The sequence below is a fragment of the Chiloscyllium punctatum genome, chromosome 8, assembly GCF_047496795.1.
Source record: "Chiloscyllium punctatum isolate Juve2018m chromosome 8, sChiPun1.3, whole genome shotgun sequence".
Lineage (NCBI taxonomy): Eukaryota > Metazoa > Chordata > Chondrichthyes > Orectolobiformes > Hemiscylliidae > Chiloscyllium > Chiloscyllium punctatum.
In genome coordinates this window covers 39036899-39048167 of record NC_092746.1, presented here as the reverse complement: position 1 = coordinate 39048167, position 11269 = coordinate 39036899, and the positions used below count along the sequence as shown (strand labels likewise).

Here is an 11269-nt window from a genome sequence, read left to right as displayed (position 1 = left end):
CTACAACCTTATTACAACCATTGTTTTTCATCTTATACATACACAAGCTGAATGATGATCAGGGGATTATGTGACAAAGCAACCCACTTGATTGGCACAACATCCACAAGCATCCCCTTCTTCTATCACGCTCAGTAGCAGCAGTGTGTACCATCTACAAGATGCACTGTAGAAATTCACCAAAGATCTTCAGACATCAAATTGTGCTTTGTATCATTAATAGAAGTGAAACCAATTCATTTTAACATAATAAGATATATTAATTGCATAAATGTATGAAAACACAGGAACATAGAATCATGAAATAATTACAGGAGAGGGGTTAATTGCCTTGTCATGTCCTTGCTCACTCTCTGGAAGTGCATTTCAGCTAGTCCCACTCAGCGACCTTTTTTGAAAAGCCTTTATATTTTTGTTTTATCTTCAGATAATAATCCAATTTACTTTGATTCTTTCAGCTGAAGTTTTCTCCATCTCAATCTCAAAAAATATTGAATACAAAAATTTTGTAAATATTGAATACAAAACCAAGGAAGTCATGGAAAATCTTTCCAAACCATTGATTCAGCCTCAGTTGGAATATTGCATATTCTTCAGAGTGCCACAATTTAGAAGAGATTTCAACCATTTAGCAAGAGTGCACAGGTGTTTTATCACAATGTCACCTACAACTGTTTCAATGTAGTAAACAGTGAACAGGATAATAGCAGCCATAGGGGGATGTAGGGAGGCTGGTGAAATAGACAGATAATTTCATCTGTATCAGTGTGAAATTATGCAGTTGAGAGGAACAATATGGGGAGGCAATAGAATTGAAACAATGCCAATGATTCAGGTTAATAACCTTTCAACAGCTGATGAAAAGTTAACTCTACTTTCCTCCCTCCACCAGATATGCTGGCCTGCATTTACTTTATTTGGTGCAGGTGCCCCAACATCTAGTATATTCCATGCATATAAGGTGGGGGGGGGGGGGGGTGGCGGGGAGGTGCAGGTACACAGCAGTAGGACCTGTGACTGCGTTTTCCAAATCTTTGAAAGCAGTAAATAAGTTGATAAGATGATTAAGAGATGTTTGGAAGAGTCGATTTTGTAAATATTGAATACAAAACCAAGGAAGTCATGGAAAATCTTTCCAAACCATTGATTCAGCCTCAGTTGGAATATTGCATATTCTTCAGAGTGCCACAATTTAGAAGAGATTTCAACCATTTAGCAAGGGTGCACAGGTGTTTTATCACAATGTCACATGAAACGTGGAAGTATTTTTTGAGATTGAGATGGAGAAAACTTCAGCTGAAAGAATCAAAGTAAATTGGATTATTATCTGAAGATAAAACAAAAATATAAAGGCTTTTCAAAAAAGGTCGCTGAGTGGGACTAGCTGAAATGCACTTCCAGAGAGTGAGCAAGGACATGACAAGGCAATTAACCCCTCTCCTGTAATTATTTCATGATTCTATGTTCCTGTGTTTTCATACATTTATGCAATTAATATATCTTATTATGTTAAAATGAATTGGTTTCACTTCTATTAATGATACAAAGCACAATTTGATGTCTGAAGATCTTTGGTGAATTTCTACAGTGCATCTTGTAGATGGTACACACTGCTGCTACTGAGCGTGATAGAAGGAGGGGATGCTTGTGGATGTTGTGCCAATCAAGTGGGTTGCTTTGTCCTGGATAGTGTCAATGTGAAAGAGGAAATGGTGTTGAAATTTCTTAATCCCACTTATTTACAGGTATGACCATATTGATGTATTATAATCCAGTGTTTTTCTAAATTATAATATATTGAGGTGGATCTTTCATAATTTCCATAACAGTAATGAGACAGTAAGAGGGACTAATTATACTTTCTGTTCCTGATATGCATTGGCTTTTCTTCCTCATTCTCATGACAAAGAGGGAGCACTTTATTTTCTGTACTTCAATTAGCCAAACCAATTCCTTTATCAATGTGAGCTTGTCTCAAGTTGATGTTGAAGAACTAACATTAACCTACCATTATCTTCATTTGTTTATCGTTAATCTTAGATCCCGGCACCTAGGTATCATCTAGGTCTATAACTGGAGCCATTTAATTTTCACCCGCTCAAATGCCAACTCCCTGAGCTAACATTCATTTGTTCTGGTCAAATCTCCACACCTCATGCCAATTAGAACAACTAGTCATATCACTGTTCAAAATTTATGGTTTTCATGTTCACTGTTTGACTTGTGGATCCTCGTCTGCATACTCAATAGGGTTCCTGACTTGTGGCTCAAATCAAAATACTTAAATCAGTTAACTTAATTGTGGGATGTAGGCGTCGCTAGCTAGCCAGTATTGATTGGCTTTCCCCAGCTGCCCATGAGAAGGTGGTGGTGAGCTGCCTTCTTCAACTGCTGCAGTCCATCTGCTGTGGGTTAATCCACAACACCATTACAGAGGGAATTCCAGGATTTTGACCCACTGACAGTGAAGGAACAGCGATAGATTTCCAAGGCAGGATGGTGACTATTTTGGAGGGGAACTTGAAGGTGGTGGTGTTCACAAAAATCTGCTGGTCCTTGTCCTTCTAGATGGAAGAGGTCACAGGTTGAGAAGGTGCTGTCTGAAGCTCTTTGGTGAATTTCTATAGTGCATCTTGTAGATGGTGCACACTGCTGCTACTAAGCGTCAGTGATATAGGGAGGGGATGCTTGTGGATGTTGTGCCAATCAAGCAGGCTGCTTTGTCCTGGATGGTGTCAAGCTTCTTGAGTGTTGTTGGGGCTGCAATCATCCAGGGGAGTGGGGGTGGCGGGGAGCACACTAGCCTCTAACATAGTTTGTAAGGTTTGAATTGCAGAATTTTGTGCATGGAGCATAAAGATTTTGTTTTACTAAATATCATATAATGTAATTTATGTGTGATATTACCAATATCAAACTTGGGCAAATGATAAGGCATCGACTTTACATAAATTTGTCTTTCCACTTGTTTGACCTTTCCACTGAAAATGAGAAGATTGAGAAGTCTGCAAAAATAGGTGAATTTGCAAAATTAATTAAAAAAAGCTTCTGTCATCTTCTCACAAATGTTCCTTTATACATTTCTAAGAATTATGAAGCATATAAGGTGACTGAGCATAACAGATTCTGCTCTGTCTGCATAATGCAAAATTCACCATCTACAAATATAGTCAGGCTGCTGAAATAGATTAGATTCCCTACATTGTGGAAACAGGCCTTTCGGCCCAGCCAGTCCACAGTGACCCTCCGAAGAGCAACTCACTCAGATCCGTTTCTCTCTGCCTAATGCACCTAACACTATGGGCAATTTAGCATGGCCAACTCACCTGACCAACACATCTCTGGACTGTGGGAGGAAACCCACACAGACACAGAGAGAATGTGCAAACTTCACACAGATAGTCACTTATGGCTGGAATCAAACCCGTGACCCTGCTGCTGTGAGGCAGCAGTGCTAACCACTGAGCCACCGCACCACCCCAGACATGCTAATGATTATTTATCGAGGAAGCCAGGTCTCAGCTTAACTTTTTATCAAAGATTTACCATCAGTTTAGGCCAAGATGTGAATCATGCACAAACTTGACACAGCAAAGCTGTTTTACATCAATAAACTATGTATTTGCACTTACCTTAACAACCTCAAAATAGCATGCATGCAAACTGCTGAATGAATGAACTAATCTTTTCTTGCCAAGTCAACAAACAAGTCTCAAAACAAGTCATGCACAAATGATTGTTTGCTAATTTCAAAACAGGATCAGCATCAACTAAATTTAATTTTTTACCAAGTACATACAATAAATTACACACCAGATTGGCAAGTGTAAAAAGGCAGTGGTAACACAGCAATTCAGCAATAAGCAGGTTTACGTTTATGAATGTTGAGTCAAATTTGGTTTTTGAGATGAAATCAGTGACATTAATTTGCGTTAAAATTCCTTCAACAGCTGACAACAGTGCAATCAAATATAAATATAATCCCTGCAATGATTTTGTGGCACATGACTGTCAAGATAGTAACTTTCTTTGATGGCTTTACTCTAGATTAGATTAGATTACATTACATTACATTACAGTGTGGAAACAGGCCCTTCGGCCCAACAAGTCCACACCGACCTGCCGAAGCGCAACCCATCCATACCCCTACATTTACCCCTGCACCTAACACTACGGGCAATTTAGCATGGCCAATCCACCCTGACCTGCACATCTTTGGACTGTACCTAGTTAAATGGTACAATACTATTCAAATCAACTGGCCTTAAACCTATCGCCCATCACAGCCGGCTGTCTTGGTAAATGGTATGAAGTTAAATCTAGAAGGCATGAAGTTAAATACAATGGATTTGAGGATTCAGGTGTGACACAGATCTCTAAAATATCATGACCAGGTGCAGAAAATAATCAATAAAGCTAATGGACTGCTGGCGTTTAGATCGAGAGGTTTGGAGTATAAGGATACAAATGTTAGGCTGCAGTTATACAAAACTTGGTTAGCCCCCATTTAGAGTACCGTGAGCAGATCTGGGCACCGAACCTTAGGAAGGGTATATTGACCTTGGACAGATTACAACATGTTTCCAAGAATGATACCTGGACTAGAAGGGGTAAATTATGAGGAGAGATTATACAAATTAAACCTGTTTTCTCTAGAGTTTAGAAGGTTAAGGAATGATCTGATCAAAGTCTTCAAGATATTAACAGGAAAAGTCAAAATATATAAAGATGAACTATTTCCACTGGTTGGAGATTCTATAAGTTAGAGGAAATAGCCTAAAAGTTAGGGCCAGGCCATTCAGCAGAAATATTAGGAAGCACTTCCACACACAAAGTGTGGTAGATGTTTCAAACTCTCTTCCACAAATGGAAGTTAATGCAAAATCTATTGTAAATTTTAAATCTGAGATAGGTAAACTTTTGTTTAGCAAGGGTATTAAGAGATATGGGCAAAGGGAGCATATATGGAGTTAGGCTACCCATCAGCCCTGATCTCACTGAATGGGAGAGAACATTTGAGGGGCTGAATAGCTTATTCCTGCTCCTATTTGCACCACATCCACAAACATTCACTCCCTTCACCACCAACACTCAGGTCAGGGCAGTGTGTATGGTTTGCAAGAGGTACTGCTCCTTAGACAATACGTTACAACCCAAGACCACAATCATGTCTGGAAAGTCAATGCAAATTACACAAGAACACCACCAACTTCCTGGTGCTTTCCAAGCCACTTGCCATCTTGTCTTAGAATACATTGGTGTTCCTTCAGTGTTGCTACGTCACATTCCTGGAACTCCCTCACTCGTGACATTGTGGAGATATCTGAACTAAATAGACTGCAGCAATTCAAGAAGGCAGCATACCATCACCTTCTTCAGGGCAGTTACGGATGGGCAATAAATGCTGGTCCAGCCAGCAAAAAAGCTACATCCCCTGAATGAATGGAAGAAAAGGGTGTTTGTAAAGTACCCATCAGCACTATTCCAGCAAGGCAGACACAATTAAAAGCTGACAGAGAGAAAGAAAGAGATTTTTTTTTAAAAAGCTAAAAAGTTATCTTTTAATATCTGTCCCTCAGAGAAAAACTCAAAATCGTGGATACATCCTACTAGCTGAAGGTTCTCTTTCTGTAGCATGCTACAGGTTGTGTTTTCTGGGGTGTGGTCACATCCATTCAAGACTGGGCCTGGTGGGAGGAGGGTGCAAAGCTCAGCTTGCCAACTGTGGTTGGAAATATCTCAAGAGGTTTCATCATATGACCTCTGAGTCCAAACTGAGTCAAGCAGGCTTTTTTTCTCTCGACCCATTTAAAATAGAACTAATAGATGCAGTAGTCAATAAAGGTAACAAATAAAACATTTTTATGTGATTCTGTGGCTCCTCACACATATCATTCAATAACTTGTTAATCAGACCTGAGTTGGGGAGTTGTCAAGGTGGGGAGTATTCTGCCATGGATTCTCTGCACTTGGTTACATCGGCTGACATTCTGTAGGACAGTATCTGAAGCAGCCATCCACTCTGTTCTATTTCGCCCAGAAATCAAGTGGAATATTGTACTTATACTGCCTTCATACCCACTGCAAAGCTCTGCTCCAGGTTGTTTAGTGTTTTGAGAGTGCAAATGGCATTTATCTGTTTTGTCAAAACATTAAGATAGATATGGTGCACTTTGGACAACATTGTTAATCTGACTTGATGTTACCCTGGGGCCGCCAGTTGTGTACCCCTTGGGATGAAGGCAGACCCTCCCAGGGGACCTGCCACAGCTGCCAGCCTTGAAGTTACATGGGAGCTGACTCTGGAGTTATGTGCATCTTTTCAGCTGAATACCCAGAGGAAAGGTCTTGGTGCAACAGTGTCCTAAAATAGAGTTTATGTAGAACATACTGCACACAAACAAGTCATTCCGTCCAATTCATCTGTGTCCTTGTTTGTTTTGCACACGAACCTGAATCCCCTCACTGTCACCCTGACTGCATATTCTCAGATCCGGGGGGGAAAAAAAGCCACAGAATTCGGGGGGAAAGTTGTTTCAGAAAAGTTTGTCAAACTTGACTTCAACGCTGGTGACTCGGACTGTGTGACAGTTTCCCCGGGAGGTGAAGGTGCTAACTGGGGGGGGGGGGGGGGGCGATGGCTCCCAGTGAAGGTTCCTCCAATAATTACAGACACTCTTTATTCCTCAGTAATCCAGTTCCGTATTCCACAAACCCTGACATCACTGTTGCTCTCACACGCCCCCTCGTTGCTTCTTAAAAGTCAGCCTGACGAGAGTCGCCCAGGGTTTGGCAGCAAACGTTTCTCGTTTGGTTTTTGCTCAGTCTGAGAAAGATTTCAGTCGTTGCCGGCTCCCCGCCTCAGCAGCCCACCCCCCGGAGCGAGAGAAGCATGGTGCTGTACCACAAAGAGTTTGAAAATGCTGGGAAGAAGGAAGGGGTCCAGGTCTGGAGAGTGGAGCATTTGGAGCTAGTGCCAGTTTCACAAAGTTTGCACGGCAGTTTCTACGTGGGAGACGCTTACCTGGTGATGCAAACCAGGTCGAGGGGAAATAACTTCACTTACAATATACATTACTGGTTAGGTGAGATTAAGTTGCACTGTATGGGGAGGGAGGGGTGTTGGGGGGGGATCTCATATTTTGTTCTGAAATTCGGCGCTATTAATGTGCTTGATCTTCCCCTTAGGCAAGGAATGCTCTCAGGATGAAAGTGGCGCCGCTGCGATTTTTGCAGTGCAGATGGATGACTATCTGGGAGGCAATCCCGTTCAATACCGAGAGCAGCAAGGTTACGAGTCGAATACTTTTGTCAGTTATTTCAAGGGCGGACTTAAGTACCAGGTAAATAAAACTAAAGGCGACTGCTCCCAACTCCACCGGGCATGAGTGCAGCACATTCATTTGTTTTGTCGTTCATTTTTCAACCGTTAACCACTTTGTGCTAAAACTACAGGGAGTGAGTTTTTTATTATTTGTCATGCGCCATAAAATCACTTAAACAAAACATACAAGTCATGATAAGACAAGTTAAGGGTGGACAGCGAGAAATTGTTCTCAGTTCCATAAGGTTAGCTCAGCAGCGTAAAGTGTTAATGTCCATTTCCTCCCACTGCACCTATTTTTCCTTCCGATGTGTGGTCAATTTTCATATCTGCTGGAACAGTTACTTGATTGGCTATTTGTCCGGACAGCAAACCTAAACATCTATCTCTCTCATATCCAAAGGCACTGTGATTTTTATATAAGTTAGAGTAATAATTAGTAAGAACAACCGGAATCACAAACATTTGAATCAATTTGTCTTTTAATTTTGGAATATAAACATTTAACAGATAGCAATAGTTATAACCCCAATTAGTATTGCAACTCAAAAATCAGAATTGATCATTTTATCTGAATGGTGAGGCTGATAGGTTAATAACACGTCAACATCTTTGAGCTGTTCTTCAAAAAAGTTTCTCATTAATCTTGTGGACAGCCTCCAGTCAATCTGCTGGACAGTCTGCGAGTGAGTCAGTCTCTTTGACAGCGTCAACTCAGTCTCCTGCTCTCTAATTTTAACTGTTGTTCCAATCTCATTCAACTCCCTCGATAGGTGACTTATTCAGGATTCCAACCAATCCTTCAGTTTTCATAACGTTTTCATACAGAACTGCAGAAACCTTTATACCCAGGCTACTGAAACCACCATTCAGTGAGAAACAATGTATATCTGTGTTGGGTTAGGAGAGCACTATAAGTATAATTATTAGATTAGATTACTTACAGTGTGGAAACAGGCCCTTCAGCCCAACAAGTCCACACCACCCCGCCGAAGCGCAACCCACCCATACCCCTACATTTACTCCTTACCTAACACCACGGGCAATTTAGCATGGCCAATTCACCTAACCTGCACATGTTTGGACTGTGGGAGGAAACCGGAGCACCCGGAGGAAACCCACGCAGACACGGGGAGAACGTGCAAACTCCACACAGTCAGTCGCCTGAGGCGGGAATTGAACCCGGGTCTCTGGTGCTGTGAGGCAGCAGTGCTAACCACTGTGCCACCGTGCCACCGTGCTGCCCATCCTCATGAGTGGTACTGGTCAGGGAGCTAGTTAGCTTAACTGTAGACCATCCACCATAAGCTCCCTGCTGTGTGCTGATAATGGTTGGGAGGTCATTAAAAGGTGACCTGCAAAAGACTGACAGAAACCTCTAATGGTAGGCAAGGACTGAATAATGAACATTGCTGCATGTCATCGAACACCAAGAAAGTGTCTTTGGAAAGACTTCACTCAGTTCTTCCTCAGCTTTCAGGATGATGTGTCATATTACACGATATTTTCCTTTTCTGACACATCTTCCATCCCTGACAGCACTAAAGTCACTATAGTTGGTGGGAATAATATTTCTGATAACGAAACATAGCTTCAAGTCATTGCAGCATCAAGCTAATAGATATAGACAACTCTGGAATCCAAGTGGAATAATTATGGCAAACAAACCTAAACAGGGTGGTGGCGACATTATTTGTGTGCCAGAAACCTTGGTCAGCTGCCCCAACAAAGTTTGCAACAGGCTTCAATTTTTTTGCAGTCAGTTGAAAGTATACCATCTATTGTTGTAATCTGCAATGATCCAGAATTTCCTCCAACCGTGGCTGTTTTTCTAACTGCTGGGGTTGTACTGTAGTTGAAAAATCTATTTCTAATATATAGAGATCAAAACATGCTACCAAACAATGCATTTATTGAATATTGCTCAGATAAATTTGTTTGTAGATACCGATAACTTTGCAAACTATTGAAGGCTAAACCAAAGGACAAAATCCAAAGTGGCACTTTCACTATGTGACACATTGCTTGGCTAGTAACCATTTACAATATCTTCAATGTGGACACCTTTCTACCCTACATCTGGCCCTGTCAGGATATTCACCAGCAAACCATCACCAAAGTGAAAGAGGCCATAAGGCATAGAACAAATTGAGACTCAGCACCAAAGTGCCCTTCAACAGCATGGGTCTGACTGCTGACATAGCATAACTCTAAGCATTGAACAGTAATATTTGGAAGGATCAAGTAACAGCAATACTCTGTTATGAATATGCCCCTAGATCTTGATGGAGGGCATAATAGTGGTGGAGTTTGAAACATGCTGATCACATTGCCTTGTTAATTATACCTGAGTGGTATATGTTTGTCCTTTTAACAAAAATGAAGGTTCAAAGACATAAATTGCAATGTTAAGCTTTATATCACTATTGAGATAGTGTCTGGCTGCAGTGTAAACTTATTTTAGTGATAAATACTGTAAGGTTGTGGGATAACAGAGCATTCAAAGTAGTTTGTTTGTGTGGTTACAGATTATAAGCCAATGATTATTTCTAACTAGTCAATGTATTTGTAAAGTAATTGTGTGACCAGTAAATGCAAATGAATATGTTATAGATTATGAACTGTTCTGTTAACAATAAACAATATTGCATGCTTATTTTACTACTTAATGATCCAAAGTATATCAAATAATCTCATAACAGAATCAAATAATACTTATGACTCAAGCAGCAATTTGACCCATCATAGTTTTGGTGACCAGCGAAGAGTGATGCTGCCTAATAATCCCATTCACATTGTCAATTACAACATAGAACTGTGTATCCAAGTTTTTAAGTTCCAGCCTCCTATCACCTTGGGTGAAAAATTCACCTTAAAACCCCTCCAAACCTTCTATGGTTAATTTAAATTTGGATCTATTGATCTTCCTGTTAAAGGTAATTTTACCGATATACTTGATCTAGATCCCTCATAATTTTGTACAACTCAGTTTAATTTGCCATCATCTTCATCTGTTACATAGAAAAGAAAACTTTTGTTTATCTATTCTTTCCTCCAAACTGAAGTTTTCTTGCTGTTCAACATCATTTTAATCTCTTCTGTAATCTTTCGAAACCGGTCGCATCCTTCCTGTGTTGCGCTGACCAGAATGGCAGACAGAACTCTAGCTTTCAGCATTCTCCTTTTTATTCCCTTGTTTATCTTCCCCATAGGCGTTATCTCGCACTTCTCTGATTGTACTCCATTTGCCAGTTCCTGCTCACTTGAACAGTCCATTGACATTTTCCTGGACTCTACAATTTCTTTGTTACAGTCGATGACAGCCATTTCGTCAGGAAATGTTTTGCTCCTGTCTCTTGTGTTTAGACATAAATCATTGATAAATGCCACAGACAGCAAGAGCCCTAGCACATGGCTTCAAGGAGTGCACTGGAGATAGCCATCCAAACATCAGGCAACTGTTATCTGTCACTTGCTGCCACAAGTCAGATTTGGATTCAAGGTGCCAGTTGGCCTTGGATCCTATTGGTGCTTACTTTTCTGACTGGACAGCCCTGTGGAAGCGTGTCAAAAGCCTTGTTGAAATCCATGTGGACTGCATCAAAAATATAATCTCTCATTGATCTTCCTTTTATCTTTCCTCAAAATCCCAACAAGTTACTCAGGCATTGCTTTCCCTTCACAAATCCATGCCGACTTTCTGAATTAATCCAGGTCATTAATAAATAATGACTAAAACTTTTGAATGGCTTGGCTAGCATCAAGATGAAGCAGAATGGCCTCAATTGTCACTTTACCACTTCTCAGTCAAGAATATAACATTAATAGTTCTCCAACATCACACCTGTAGTTTTGGATGACTGGAAAATGATAATTAGGGTTTCTGCAATTTCCTTCCTTCCTTCCCTCCCTTTATACTTCAGGATATGGGGGAGGCATTCCCTG

General features: G+C 40.7%; 1 protein-coding gene across 1 annotated transcript in view; it reads left to right on the top strand.

Moving 5' to 3' along the window:
• Window positions 1-6751: 6751 nt before the first annotated feature.
• scin (scinderin) overlaps window positions 6752-11269 on the top strand; it is a 110311-nt gene continuing 105793 nt past the window's right edge. Inside the window, exons 1-2 of the mRNA XM_072575393.1 lie at window positions 6752-7085; window positions 7189-7343. Coding sequence (XP_072431494.1) covers window positions 6893-7085; window positions 7189-7343 — 348 coding nt within the window. The 5' untranslated portion in view covers window positions 6752-6892. The remainder of the gene's footprint in view (window positions 7086-7188; window positions 7344-11269) is intronic.